The following is a 16153-nucleotide window of genomic DNA, read 5'->3' as shown; positions in this document are numbered from 1 at the left end:
ACAGACAACCAGGTTGCCATGTACTATGTCAACAAGCAGGGGGGCACCGGATCTCGCCCCCTGTGTCAGGAAGCCGTCAGCATGTGGCTCTGGGCTCGCCGTCACGACATGGTGCTCCAAGCCACATATCTGGCAGGCGTAAACAACAGTCTGGCCGACAGGTTGAGCAGGATTATGCAACCTCACGAGTGGTCGCTCAATTCCCGTGTGGTACGACAGATCTTTCAGGTGTGGGGCACCCCCTTGGTAGATCTCTTCGCATCTCGAGTGAACCACAAAGTCCCTCAGTTCTGTTCCAGGCTTCAGGCCCATGGCAGACTGGCATCGGATGCCTTCCTCCTGGACTGGGGGGAGGGTCTGCTGTATGCTTATCCTCCCATACCTCTGGTGGGGAAGACTTTGTTGAAACTCAAGCAAGACCAAGGCACCATGATTCTGATTGCTCCTTTTTGGCCGCGTCAGATCTGGTTCCCTCTTCTTCTGGAGTTGTCCTCCGAAGAACCGTGGAGATTGGAGTGTTTTCCGACCCTCATCACACAGGACGAAGGGGCACTTCTGCATCCCAGCCTCCAGTCGCTGGCTCTTACGGCCTGGATGTTGAGGGCGTAGACTTTGCCTCTTTGGGTCTGTCAGAGGGTGTCTCCCGCATCTTGCTTGCTTCCAGGAAAGATTCCACTAAGAGATGTTACTTCTTCCATTGGAGGAGGTTTGCCGTCTGTGTGACAGCAAGGCCCTAGATCCTCGCTCTTGTCCTACACAGACCCTGCTTGAATACCTTCTGCACTTGTCTGAGTCTGGTCTCAAGACCAACTCTGTAAGGGTTCACCTTAGTGCAATCAGTGCATACCATTACCGTGTGGAAGGTAAGCCGATCTCAGGACAGCCTTTAGTTGTTCGCTTCATGAGAGGTTTGCTTTTGTCAAAGCCCCCTGTCAAGCCTCCTACAGTGTCATGGGATCTCAATGTCGTTCTCACCCAGCTGATGAAACCTCCTTTCGAGCCACTGAATTCCTGCCATCTGAAGTACTTGACTTGGAAGGTCATTTTCTTGGTGGCAGTTACTTCAGCTCGTAGAGTCAGTGAGCTTCAGGCCCTGGTAGCCCAGGCTCCTTACACCAAATTTCATCATAACAGAGTAGTCCTCCGCACTCACCCTAAGTTCCTGCCAAAGGTCGTGTCGGAGTTCCATCTGAACCAGTCAATTGTCTTGCCAACATTCTTTCCCCGTCCTCATTCCTGCCCTGCTGAACGTCAGCTGCACACATTGGACTGCAAGAGAGCATTGGCCTTCTACCGGGAGCGGACACAGCCCCACAGACAGTCCGCCCAATTGTTTGTTTCTTTTGATCCCAATAGGAGGGGAGTGGCTGTAGGGAAACGCACCATATCCAATTGGCTAGCAGATTGCATTTCCTTCACTTACGCCCAGGCGGGGCTGGCTCTTGAGGGTCATGTCACGGCTCATAATGTTAGAGCCATGGCTGCGTCGGTAGCCCACTTGAAGTCAGCCTCCATTGAAGAAATTTGCAAAGCTGCGACGTGGTCATCTGTCCACACATTCACATCTCATTACTGCCTGCAGCAGGATACCCGACGCGACAGTCGGTTCGGGCAGTCAGTTCTTCAGAACCTGTTAGGGCTTTAGGATCCAACTCCACCCCCCGAGGGCCCTGTTTGTTCTGTTCCAGGCTGCACTCTCAGTTAGTTGGTAAATTTTTTAGGTCAATCTCAGTTTGTCCTCGCCGTTGCGAGGCCCAATTGACCATGGTTGTTGTTTTGAGTGAGCCTGGGGGCTAGGGATACCCCATCAGTGAGAACAAGCAGCCTGCTTGTCCTCGGAGAAAGCGAATGCTACATACCTGTAGAAGGTATTCTCCGAGGACAGCAGGCTGATTGTTCTCACAAACCCGCCCGCCTCCCCTTTGGAGTTGAGTCTTCCCTTGAAGTGTATTGTCTTGCTACATACTGGACTGGCCGGCTCGAGCCAGTTTCGGGCGGGAAGACGGCCGCGCATGCGCGGTGCGCGAGGACTAGCAAAGGCCTTTGCTAGTAAACTTTCCGATGGAGGGGGCTGCCGAGGACGTCAACCCATCAGTGAGAACAATCAGCCTGCTGTCCTCGGAGAATACCTTCTACAGGTATGTAGCATTCGCTTTTCCTTGTCACTAGAGATCTGTTTGGACAGGTAGCCACAACCAATATAGGACCCTACACGATTTCAGATCATGCCTGGGTATATATGGAGTGGGAGGTGCCTACTAGAAAGCCTAAACAAAAATTCTGGCAGTTCCCACTGGAATTATTTACAGATAGACAGTTGGGTGAAAGGCTTCAGAAGAGTTGGGAGGAATATAAGACCATTAACAAGGAACACGAGACTGACCCTTTACTGTTCTGGGACGCCGCCAAGGCGGTACTTAGAGGCGAAATTATTAGTCACACACATCATGTCCGAAAGGCCCGAAATAGAGAAATACTAAGATTGAGTTCTATGATTTGTAGGGCAAGACAGTCATATGGGAAGACAAATCAGCCTGAGCAACGCAGTAAGTTACTGGAGTTGCAGGTGGCTCTTAATGAACTACTGCATAAGCGCGCGGCTAAATCGCAAACTTATTATAGATTCCAATTACATAGATATGGTAATAAATCAGGTCGCATGATGGCTCGCTTGGCTAAGCCTAAGTCACAAAACAGGAGGATATTACAAATGAGAAATAGCCAGGGACAGATGGTACGGCAAGATGAGCAGATAGGAGAAATCTTTGCCAGATTCTATGAACAATTATATGAAACACCAGTTGATCAAGGTCTCCAGGGCTCTCTTTATTTAGATACATTACAACTCCCAGATATAACGCAAAGTGAGAGAGAAGTGTTGAATAGTCCAATTCAAGAAGAGGAAGTAGAGTTGGAAATAAAGAGAGGAAAATTGTCGAAGGCTCCAGGACCGGATGGGATGCGTATGGAGTTTTATAAAGTTATGAGAGAGAGCATTATTCCCACGCTTACTAAGTACTTTAATAAGATAATAGATACAGAGCGTTTGCCATTCAATCTTTCTAGGGCACAAATTACAGTTATACCAAAATCGGGTAGGGACCCACTGATTCCGGAATCATATAGACCAATATCATTGTTAAACGTTGAGGTGAAATTGTTAGCAAAAATAATGGCAAACCGGTTAGCGAAAGTGCTGCCAAAGTTAATCCATGAGACACAAGTAGGGTTTGTAAAAGGGAGGGCGTCTGCAAAGAATCTAAGACGAATATTAGGGGCATTGGAGATGAGAAAAAGAAATAACACACCAGCACTACTTATCAGCTTTGACGCAGAAAAAGCGTTTGATAGAGTGCATTGGGAGTTTCTCTTTGCCACGTTAGAAAGATATGGAATCACGGGACGGTTCACTTCAGCAATTAAAGCGTTATATCATGCACCGAGGGCTACAATTCGGGTCAATGGATTGGAGACAGAGTCGTTCCCGATAAGAAGAGGTACCAGACAGGGGTGCCCATTATCTCCTTTACTATTTGTACTGACATTGGACCCCTTGATCCGTACCATCATAGAAAACCCTTTGATAAAAGGGATGCCCATTGGTAAATATCAATTTAAGGTAGCAGCTTTTGCTGACGACCTATTAGTGATGATTACGGAGCCACAGGATTCCCTTCTTAATTTAATGGAAACGTTCGAAGAATATGGAGACTATGCGGGTTTTAGATTGAACCTCCTAAAATCGGAGGCATTAGCCTCCTCAGACGAAGTAAAGCAGGGTTGGAGACGAGAATTTCCCCTGAGTTGGGCGAAAGACTCATTCAAATATCTAGGGATTAGATTGACTATGGACACCACACAGTTATACTCGCTTAATATAAATAGCCTATTAACGGACACGAAGAAACAGCTAGGTAATTGGGCAGGATTACCCATATCTTTGAGAGGCAGAATAAATTTAATTCGCATGATGATTTTTCCTAAATGGCTCTACGCCATGCAAATACTACCTCTCCGTCTATTGCAGAAGGACTTGAAGAAGGTTAACAGGGCTTTTAGCCAATTTTGCTGGGCAAAGAAAAAGCCCAGATTGCAAATGCATTTCTTGATGGGGGGCTGGCAGAATGGAGGACTGGGTTTACCGGACCTTCGTAGTTACAACTGTGCCTGTTTACTGAGGCATATAGGAGACTGGGTGAACCAGACAAGTGAATACACCCCATTAGAGATTGAACAAGAATACTTCTCGCCCTACGACCCTTTAACACTTTTGCATCAAGAACGGCGAAACCTGCCGATAAACCTTAAACACTGTGTGATATTACAGCCATTGAGAGAGACTTGGAGAGGGTTCATGAAACTTATGGGGGGAAAGGCCACAATTACTGGATTATTATCTATAAGGGGTAATTTGAACTTCGATCCGGGACGGGAAAACGTGGCATTTCTAAGATGGGAAGCCCAGGGGATGTCAAGGATAGAACACATGTTGGATGGGGAAGGAAAGATGATAGAATTTGAAAGGATACAAACCAGACTAGGCACACATTGGGGAGATAGGTTTGCATATGCTCAGATTAAACACTACATTCTTAGTTTGGACCAACCAGCTTTGCAGATGAAAACGGAGGAGAAAGTGAGAGATTTCTTCCAAAAATTGGAGATTACTGGGGTGACAGTGTCGGCTATACACAGGGCATTAACATTAATTTCCACTCCCAAGAACTTTCAGTCCATCAAACAACTGTGGGAAAGGGATTCCGGAGGGAATTTAGGGAATTGGGATGTAAGAGCCACTCTGAGAAGCATTCCTGCCCTTACGGTAGATGAGAGGTTGAGAGAAAGTGGATACCGAGGAGTCATGAGAGCTTACTTCTCCAGACAACAACTTGCACATATAAACCCCAGAAGTAGTGATAGATGTGTTAAGTGTAATGCTACAGTACATACATTGTATCATGCATTTTGGGGTTGTGTGAAGATTAGAGCTTTCTGGAGTCGGATCCAGACGTATATGTCTACTATAGCGGGAAGAGTAATAAAGGGATCCTGGGACCACTATATTTTAGATACACATTTAGGATTTCGGATGATGGATAAGGGGATAAGGACTTGGTGTCGAAAAGTATGTTTAGTGGCCAAGAAAACTATATTACAACACTGGGTCTCTCCAGATCCCCCGTCCTACTGGCAATGGAGGAATCAAATTCATTTGCTAGCCACCTGGGAGGCCAGAGAGGCGCGGGGATCCCCCAAGAAGAAAAAGGTCTTTATGCAAATTTGGAATGGATATATAGATACGTTAAGCCCGCGAGGTCGCAGTCTGCTTTTGAATTTCACATGTTAGACATAAGATTATATATTTGTACCTATGGTTCTCCTTGTTGAAGTAGAGTGGAGAATATGCTCCTTTGGAGGGAAGTAGGGGTGGGGGGGGGGGGGGGGAAGGGGAGAGACACCAATGGGGCCCATAAGAGTATAGGGCTCAATTGGGAGATTCATGGGGACTGGGAGGAAGGAGGGGAGAAAAATGTTTAAAAGATTGATGAAAGATGTTATCACTGTTTGTAAGATTAGAAGCATCTGGGGCGAATTGTTGTAGACCCCTGATTATGGTTGTGATAAGATGTGTACATCAATAAAATTGTTGAAACATAAAGTTCCCCTCCACCATTTATGGCAACTGCAGATATGGATAAATATTGTGAGTTGTTAATAAAAACCAAGGTTGAAGAAGTTGGGGGCATATAAAGATAACTCCTTATTCTGAATAGTCAAATGAAGCAACGCATATTGTATAGCGACCCTCTTGCTTCTAAAGGGAAGCTAAAGAAAAGACTGAAAGAAAACCCTTTTGGCAAAGGAAATACTCCAGAGATTAGTTTTTCTCTGTTATAATAATGCTAAACTTTATTAGAGTAAATGGTTACAATAAAAATTATTTTATCCCAGTGTTACAGAAAATTGAATTCTAATTTATATCAGCCCAAATTTCAGTATAAGGAAAATAAAATCTCTCTCTCTCTCTTTCTTTCCTTTGGAAGCTGTCAGAATCTGACTAGTACAAGATGTGCTTAGCCAGAATACTGAAGCTTAATTTTGTCCAATCATTTAATGCCTTATATTTTCTCTCTTATCTGGTATTCTTCAACTCTGACCTCTAAGGTCACCTTCACATAATTCTGTTTCTTCAGTATTTTCCCAATTATCCATCATTTGTTCTTTGTAACCTCCCTCCCTCGAATACTTATCACTCATACTTGTCCTTCACTGAAAATGTCTCTGTGTTTATGTTTAGAGCCTGTTTGAAACAAACAGACACTTGTTAAAGTTTATGGCCCATTACTAGGGCTAAGCAAGCCTGTCTATGGTCTGTGAGAAGACACAAGCTAGCTAATTGCCCTACTAGATCATAAATAAGGGAATAAGTTATATATACAAAGCTGGCTGATCTGTAAAACCAGACAGCTTTATACTAAACAATATCTACTGTCAGTATCCTTTAGGGTCTGATGCACCTGCACAGGAGCAAGCTTATTAATCAAGACAGCCAACCTCGCACATATGGGTGGTGCCTGAAAAGTACGCCACCTCTTCCACCCAGTTACTCTTGAGTTTCTGATGCTCAGAGTCTGTAAAATGAGTCTCCTGTAGTTAGGCAATGTGTTACCCCTATCTTTTTTTTTTTGTTTGTTTTTAAGTTTGCAAGATCTTTGCCCTTTTAATAGGTGAATTGACCCCTTCCACATTCCAGGAGCACACCCCTGAGGAGGGTCCCATATTCGTTCCAACATTCTCTTAAGGAAACACACCATACCAATTAGTCCATGAACCCAATGCCCAGCCTTCACCGGGTCCACAATCCAAAAACATCTAATCCTGACATCCAAATTACCACTTATTCCCCAAAACAACCATACAACCAAAGCATATACCCTAACACATCCCTCAAACTAGCCCTTAATTACCCCTACCTTCCCCATAAGAACACACATACAGGAAAAGGGAGTCCTCCCTCATGGAAACCCATCCCCCTTCACACACAAACACAACTACCTCAATGCAATCCTCGTATGCACCTTGTGCCAATTCCCAAACACTTCCACATCACACTCCTAGGCACATACCCCCAGTTCTCTATATAAAAGAACCAGAGGAAAAGGGGTGGAACAGTAGGTTTTAGACCAGGGTTCCCCCTCTGACCTACTGATGGAAGTACCCCATTTTATCAGTTACCAGAACATCAGCAACTTCTCAACAATCCCCAGGTCATTCCCAACAAGTCCCAATTTAGATTGGCAACAGTCCAATCTTTCATTGCTCCTCAGGGGCCGAATTATCTGGGCTCCTATTGATTGCAGTCGCAAAACGGTTTGAGCCTCCGTCGGAAAGTCATAAATTACTTTCTGACCCTCATGGCTGACCCGTAATTGAGCTGGTTAAAGCAAGGCAAGTTTGAGTTTTTGATGTTTAAACAGAGACTAGCATACTGGGCTCAATTTTCTGCAACACACTGCCACTACCATTGAGTAATCCTGAAAACATAGAATCCTTTGGTTGTCCAAGAGCAGGGTTCCCCCCCCCCCCCTCACCAGAAGAGTCTGCAAGGCCTCCACCTTATTGGCAAAATTAAGCACCCTCATAACTTCATAATTGCAATGAGGCCTGGACCCCTTTGGGCCTCTGGCTCCCATGCGGTGAGCCCACTCAATCCTGAACGGCCCATGCTGATTTCCCAGCTGCTGTGTGCATGGTATCCAACATTCAAGGAATTGCAAGAGTTCTCCTTCAACGTTGTGCTCCGTGATTCCAATCGGCCACAAATTGTTGCGCCTCGCTCTATTTTCCAAGTTCTCCATTTTCTCATACAGGGTCATCACCTGATTTTCCAGGGCACATTTCTTGACCTCAGTGCCTTGTAGCTGGTCCTCCACCACACTAGTGTGCCTGTGTTTGCCATCCACCTCCAGGCTGAGACTATCCAGTCTTTCATATGCGCTGTCAATTTTATCAATAAATTGCTGCCTCCACTGCTGCTTTCACCTCGGAGATCATATCTGTGGTTCACTCGTAACTCACAGAGGGACTGGGTGGATCAAGGCTCGCTGCCATCTTGGCTTCGGATGGTCGACCCTGTAATTGATCTTTCCTCAGTGTTTTTATGTCCATCCCATCAGAGAAATGGGTAAGTATCTTCTGGAGAGGTAAGAGGATTATCAGGCCATTACTGGCCTTAGACACCAGGATTATGGAGATATAAAACAAACTTTACGAAGGGAGGAGAGGAGCAGTGCTTAACAGTATCTGCTCATGCTCATGGCTCCACTAGAAGTCCCTTGGTCCCTGTGAGTTTTAATTATCCTATTCATTTAAGTGGTAGGATCTTGGTCAATAGATTAACATTAGTACTGAGTAAAGAATTTGGCCAGTAAGAGCTACACAACTTCAGATCTTTCCTTTCTTGTGCATTATGGTGATGTTACCTTCACCAGTACCATGTTTAAATAGCCTTAAAAGAGCTGGAGACAGTATACTCTAGAATGTTTTTGTCAAATTTTAGGTGAATCTGGGCCTTCTTCTGCCAGAGGTTCCCAAATCTCCCTCATCATAGAGGCATCTAATATCTAGCGGTGTTCTAAAAATCATTGTGTACTCTCTATAATTGTAAACATTGCTGTATTTGTGCATTTGTACCTTGGACTGCTGATGTGTACAATCCTATATAATAATTCTCACCTCCAACAGGATGTGCTTGGGACCGTGCCTGCCGGAAGTGGTCTGCTAGGCAGGCACGCACTGACCTCAGTGACATCAGTGACAGACAATTTGGCAAAACAATCTGAGTGCTGGCCATTAGGACACAGGGTTGATAGGAGAGTTTTAAAAGACTGAAGGAACCGAAAGTGTTAAATGGGGGGAGGGGGGAGTTCTGAACGACTGAAAGACATGAACATTTGGGAAAGGAAAACAATCTGAATGCTGCCCATTAGGACACAGGGTAGATAGGAGAGTTTTAAAAGACTGAAGGAAACCAAAGTGTTAAACTGGAGAAGGGGGGGGGGGGGAGTTGTGAATGACTGAAAGACATGCAAATTTGGGACAGGAAAACAATCTCAATGCTGGCCATTAGCACACAGGGTACATAGGAGAGTTTTAAAAGACTGAAGGAACCAAAAGTGTTCGGGGGGGGGGGGGGGGGGGGGGGGAGCAAGTTCTGAATGAATGAAAGAAATGAAAATTTACGAGAGGAACACAATCTGAATGCCCGGCATTTGTACACAGGGTAGATAGGACACTTTAAAAAAAAAAAATGAAGGACGTGAAAGTATTACATCTTGGGGGAGGGATGAGGAGGAAAGCGGTGGGGTATCCGGATACTGGACGTTACGGCCACGGGGGTACATAGACTTTTGAAAGCCTTAAGGAACCCAAAGTGTGGGAAGGAGGAGGAAAAGGAGGGGAGGGAACGGGGTGAGGGGCAATAGAAACAAGGGAGGGGGCCCTGTCACACACTCTCATTCTCACACACACACTGTCACACAGACAGTCTCACTCTGTCACACACCCGCACATTCACTCTGGCTCTCTCTCTCAAACATACACACTCCCAGGAAAACCTTGCTAGTGCCCGTTTCATTCGTTCCAGAAACGGGCCTTTTATACGAGTTGACTGTAATAATCCACAAACAATCTAGAAATTTCCTCCTCTTTCCCCCATAGTATTTCTTATCTTGAATCCCTACAGTTTATGGGCTACTCTCTGTCAAAGCTGAGAGGCTAGGAGCTTTTTAATCTTTCCACTTTAATGGACTAGATTTTATATATCATGCCTAAAAATTTGGTGTTGAAATTAAATTCTATAAAGTACACTTTAATTTAGGTATACTTTCTGTGCGGTTTATAGAATACCCCAAGCTCCAGTCCACACGACTAAATTTAGTTGCAGTCAGTTACGCCAAGTAAAATCTGGTGTAAATCCCAACACCTAATTTAGGCATGGAGTGGTGTATTCTATAATAACGTGCATAGATTTTAGAATGCAGGGGTGCTAATAATAAGCATAAAGCATAGGATGAAAAGACCAGAATGGATATGGAGGGATAAGGAGGAGGAGCACTATAGCTATAGAGATAAACTTGGAGTGAATGTATATTTTCCCAATAAAGGGCAACTAAAATTTATTAGTTACTCTACACCACTTGCGAGTGTAGACTACTGCATAGGGTGTGACTTAAATTAGGTGGTGGATAACCATTTAAACAGAATAAGGGGAGGGAGTGGGAAGTCAATCAAGGGGATTAAAAGGACATTCTAAGTGAATTTGCCATGATAGTTGTATGGTACTATATCCAGAAACACAACTATATATATTATTGCCAGGCCTACAACTTTTACTTGAGAATTTACTATTTTGGTTCTGAACACTTATCATCCTCACTTTAATATTCCCTTATCTCTTGTTTGCCCTGTTTGTCCTAATTAGATTGTAAGCTCTGTCGAGCAGGGACTGTCCCTTCATGGTGGTGGGAGGCAGGGCTGGTGGTTGGGAGGAGGGGATAGTGCCGGCCAGACTTATACGGTCTGTGCCCTGAAAAAGACAGGTACAAATCAAGGTAAGGTATACACATGAGTTTATCTTGTTGGGCAGACTGGATGGACCGTGCGGGTCTTTTTCTGCCGTCATCTACTATGTTACTATATGTTCAAATGTACAGCGCTGCGTACGTCTAGTAGCGCTTTAGAAATGATAAGTAGTAGTAGGTTAGCCCTGACCTGCTTTCAAACATCCAGGCCCTATAGTAGGCTCTGATCACGCTCTTTGTGGCTCTTTTGGTGGATAGGAAGGAAAGGTTAAATTGAAAGGGATGACTGTGAACATCTTTCTTCTGCAAGTAGTAGAGCATAGTCTGAAAAAGAACTTGTACCTAAATGACACTGTTAATATAGGGGTTAATATTCAGCCAGTGGAGATAAGTGTCTTGCAAGCTACTTCCAGCTGTAGGTTGACCTAATCCCAGATACTCGGTGCTGGGAGCTTCACATACTGTAGTATTCAATATTTGTATATGCCTGCAGATCTGGAAGTTAACCAGGCAGCAACCAATATTCAAACTGGTTAACTTACCATATAAAGCTAGGGCAGCTATTTTGCTGTCCTAACTTTACATAGTTACTAGCCGATTAGTGGACTGAGTATCATTGCTAACCGGCTAAGTTGCCATTACTTTTCCAGTCTGTCCCTAACCTAGCCATTTAGGGGATGGCCGGTTAGTGGTACATAAGTATTGTCATATTGGGACAGACTGAAGGTCCATCAAGCCCAGCATCCTGTTTCCAATGGTGGTCAGTCAAGGTCACAAGTACCTGGCAAGATCCCAGAACAGTACAATACATCTTATGTTGCTTATATCTAATGTTCTCAGAGGACAGCAGGATATGAGTCCTCATGAAAGCATCCCACTTTTCTGAGGAGTTGACATCTCTTATTTCTAGCTATGTATTGAACTTTTGTAGCTATGATTAATGACTGATTTGAGACATTCTGAACATGCTGAACAGAGCATGTTGCTGCTCCAGAAAGGGATCCATCAGATGATATCACTCGTATGAGAACTGAGATCTTGCTGTCCTCTGAGAATATCTATTCTTTGAGGACAAACAGGATGCAGATATTCTTTTGACTGATGTGTGACATCATCTGATGGAGCCCAGCACGGAATATGCTCCCCAGTGAATACTCTGGACCAGTCCCCTTTTTTCCCAAAGAGCAGTGAGGACGCACTTCATATTTTTCTCCCCACTATTTGCAGTACTTTTGCCTTGTTTGAAATGTCTCGTGCGGGGCCAGTATTCTCCTTTTTCCCTCCTTATTTCATCAGTCAAGAGTTTCAGCCCTTTCCTTTCATTTTCTGTGGCCCACTAAGCCCCCTTAGATCTCGGGTACCCAGTCAGGTTCTGTCTCGCTATTGAGCCATTGGTTTCGCCTTGGCTATTTTTCCTGTCATGTCCCAGAGAAACTGATCAACATAGTAAATGATGGCAGATAAAGACCTGAATGATCCAACCAGTCTTCCCAACAGTCTCACTCATTATCAAGTCATTATTAAACCAACAATGAATGTGATCTAAAATACTTGATCATTGTCTCTCTCAGTCATTTGTGGGACATAGATAGTAGAAGGTCCACCAGGCCCCGTCCTTAGGTTCCAACTACTGAAGTTGCAGTTGAAGCTCACTCAAGCCTGCCCAAATCCGTCTTGTCATTTGCAAGACACAGACAGTAAAAGTCTGCCCAGTACTATCCTCATGTTCCAAATTACTGGAGTTTCCGTCAAAGTCCTCTCCAGCTCATCCTGAACCAGATTGCTATATATGGGACTGTACAAGCTTGCCCAGCACCGGCCTTAGTTCTTCATATCCGGAGTCACCATCTAGACACCAGTTAATATGCAAGCACATATGCAACCATTTAAGTTTTGTTTTTTATACCATTCATTTTCTACTAAAAGATCCTCTATGTTCACCCCATGTCTTTTTGAATTCCGTCACCGTTTTTTCCTCTACCACCTCCTTCATGAGGGCATCTAGGAAACAAAGAAGGAAGCATGCCATGCATATGGGAAACTCTGTAAGTTCTGAATGAAAAAATATAACTCTGCTGGGTCAAAAGGCACATCGCAGTTGAAATGGACCAGATTGCACTGGGGGTTCCAGAGAAATAAGCCATCAAGATGGACAGACTGAGGGAACACTAAATGAGAAGGTGGAACTTGGCAGGCTTTCAAAATATCCATATTAATATTGTATACAGTAAATTTAAATGTAAAAGGCAATTTTTTCTTAATAGGATGATTTTACATGGTGACTCTTAGTAAAGTGAATTTGATTAATGAAAAAAAGGATGGTCAGTTTTCATACATTCAGTATTGCATTTATATAATGTAAAGCTAAATCACTGCTACATATTAAATTCCATTAACAATCTTTTAAATGTTTTATGTTTTTTTTGACAGCTGAACCTCAGAAATCGATACGGTCCCTGAAAGATTATATTGATGATCCTGAGAGAGATGAGCCTCTAATTGGTATGTTACGAAGAGTTCTTAGAATGGGAAGAGGAGTATTTTAAACTGAGCAAACTGCTTTTAATTATGCATTTTTTTTTTTGATTATGCACAGTCTGAAAAGGTAATGATTAGGGAACGTATGAAAAAAAGCAAGGGAGAGTTACTGTACCATATACCTATATTCACCTCATATAAAATATGAGCATGGAAGAGAAGAACATTATATTGTTTCATGTAAACCACCTTGGACCATAATTTTTGGACACTTAAAGTTGACTTTTTATTTGCACCTTAGTTTACTTTGTGAGTCACTAACCTATAATATTTCAGTACTGCAGTTTAGTGACTCCTGTGGTGCAGAATAATACAATTTATGATCAATTTTGCAAGTTACATTATTCTGCTTCTGAGGAGCATATATTACAGGGGCCAGCATAGGGGGGGGGGGAACAGTTCCCTTACTTTGCCCTCAACCCTCCTCCTGAAGATACACCTGCAGTCCTCAGCCCCTGTCCATGCCGGCATGGGGTTCAAAATGGCAACAGTGATTGATTCTTAGTAGTAGTATTACAGTATTGCAACTAGTGGTTGTGACTGACATTTTCAACCCAATGTTGTCATAAGCAGAAGTCACCAGAGATCACTCCTGCCCACCCTACCCTAGACAACTAGGGATCCTGTATGGTGGGGCCTAATGAAGGCATAGGGGTGGGGCTTGACTGTCAGGACTAAAGTGTCTTTGGGAGGTAGTGTTTGAAGTATCTCTAGGAGGGGGAGCCACAGATTTGTGTGTGTTTGGTTTTTTTTTTAAGCGCCAGCCCTTTAAGTTGGTGTCCAGGAGCATTGGGCTGTGTGATAGCAGCCCAATGCTCCTGGGCAGGAAAAACAATGCCAGCTTTGAATTGGCATTATTTTTCCAGGAATAATGCAGCATACTGTGTTCACTGCAAGCTATGTTATTCAGTTTACATAATGAGGTGTTTTGCATATATTTTCATGCTTTGGATTTTATTTTTATATATTCCTTGCTAACCTAAACTAATGTGCTTTATAGTAATGTAGTACACCTTGCTATTTAATGTGTATTGTAGGACAAATATCGTGGGTTATTGCTATAATGAACCTTAATAGCTACCTTCCCTCCCCCACTTCAATTGCCTGTAGTTCATCCACAATATTTGTTTGCCCAGTGAGTGCAAAAATACTAGTGTCTTGGGCTTTTCCTTCAGTTCTTCTTAAGGCTAGGTATTTGTATTTGTACTTTTGGTAATTTCGTGTTCTCTGAAGTTCTCTGAGTCTTGCACATATGTCACGACTGCGTTCAGCGCTGAACAGACAGATTTGTCCAGGGGCTTATGGAAAGACCTAATGATCTGTCACAGCCTAGCAGCTCTGACCCCTCAACTTTCCCTCAGTTTTTTCCCAGTTTTTTGTGTTCCAAGACTACTAGAAGTGTGCACCTTTGCTGCTCCAGATGGCTTGAAAAGTTTTTTTTTCCTTCTGTTTGTTTAAAAGTTCTCATGCATATGGGAAACTCTGTAAGATCTGCATGAAAAAGAATCACTTTGCCAGTGCATACAGAAGCTTGCTTAATGTATACTCCCTGCGGATAACAATGATAGAGAAAGCCTTTTAGCCTTAGGAAGAGGTGAAAACAAAACTCTGAGAAAGTTATATGCATGCTTTCAGGTTGGAAACAAACTGATGAAGTTCCATTTGGATACAGGGGCTGTAATAAATCTCTTGCCAGAAGAGACAACCAGATGAGCTTTCTGATTGGGATATGTTCTTTGGTCTCCTGAAGCTAGTGTCTACGTGTTTGACAAAACAGAGCGACAAACAGGGATGGTCATAACCAATGTGATGAATCCCAAGGACAATCAGAGTTACAAAGTAGATTTCTATATCACGAGGTGACACAGACAGTCCCTGTTGAGCACCGAAACCTGTCAGTGGCTGCATCTTCTGTCTCTGTTTTTTTCTCCTTGGCACTGCTGAAACAAACACTAATTGGGACTTTGGGTATGGTAGATTGGGTGGCAGCTGCACTTAGAAGTAGACCCACTGTCCAACCAGTCCAGACGCCTTTGCGATGTCTGCTAATCATGATCAAAGAGGAGATTAAAGCACAGTTATAAGAGTTAGGGGATCACGGGATTCTGATTAAGATGCAGGATCCATCTGAGTGAATATCAGCACTGCTGATGGTCAGAAAACCTAATGGGAAGATTAGAACATGTATAGATTTGACATCACTCAACTGGGCTCTCTGTTAAAATCATTACACCATGCGAACTTGGAGGATGTTCGCCTACATTTTCACAATGCTAGGGTTTTTTCCAGCCTTGATGCTATGAGTGGAGTCTGCTATGAGATCCTACATAAGCAGAGCAGCATATTGACTATGTTCAAGACTCCATTTGGGAAATAAATATGGTACACACTTCCTTTTGGAACATCTGTGGCACGAGAAGAATTTCAGAGGCATCTTCATGATGTCTGTCCTGAGAGGAGTGATCTGCACTGCGGATGACCTACTGATCTATGGCTGCAGAGATACCATCAAGAAGGCTCAAAGCAGACCTCAAAGCTGTCTTAGATGCAGGGAAAATATATATTTATTTAAACCAGGAGGAGTTGTGCCTCAGCTACAAGTCTGTAGAACTTATGGGATATGTGCTGTCGGTACATGGAGTGCAGCTGGATCCCTTGAAGGTTGAAGTGATAGACAATATGCTTGCACCCACAGATAAACATGGATTCTCGAGATTACTTGGAATGGAGACACATCTATTAAGGTTTGTACCTGGATTCTATGAAATATGTTCACCCATTAGAAAAATGTTTGAGCAGGAAATGAGTTCATTTGGTAACCTGAGAGCTAGAGCACAGCACTAGATGAGCTGAAGAACTTATTGAGGGAGGTCCCAGTATTGGGATTCTGTGATGCCAGTGCTGATCTTGTGGGTCAGTGTGATAGGAAGCATGGTCTAAGGGCCTGCCTTTTGCAGAGTGGAAATCCTCTTGCATATGCATCCCAAGCATTGACAGAGTCTGAGAAAAATTATTCCCAAATTGTGAAAGAT

At 43.6% G+C, this 16153-nt stretch overlaps 1 protein-coding gene across 2 annotated transcripts in view; it reads left to right on the top strand.

Moving 5' to 3' along the window:
• The window catches only part of LOC115474405 (uncharacterized protein DDB_G0271670-like), a 655547-nt gene that overhangs the window by 180844 nt on the left and 458550 nt on the right, over positions 1–16153 (top strand). For both annotated transcript variants that reach the window (XM_030209864.1, XM_030209856.1), the window contains exon 5: positions 13014–13085. In XM_030209864.1, the coding sequence (XP_030065724.1) occupies positions 13014–13085 (72 nt within the window). The remainder of the gene's footprint in view (positions 1–13013; positions 13086–16153) is intronic.

The sequence above is a fragment of the Microcaecilia unicolor genome, chromosome 1 (genome assembly GCF_901765095.1).
Source record: "Microcaecilia unicolor chromosome 1, aMicUni1.1, whole genome shotgun sequence".
Taxonomy (NCBI): Eukaryota; Metazoa; Chordata; class Amphibia; order Gymnophiona; family Siphonopidae; genus Microcaecilia; species Microcaecilia unicolor.
This window is presented reverse-complemented; position numbering and strand designations above follow the sequence as displayed.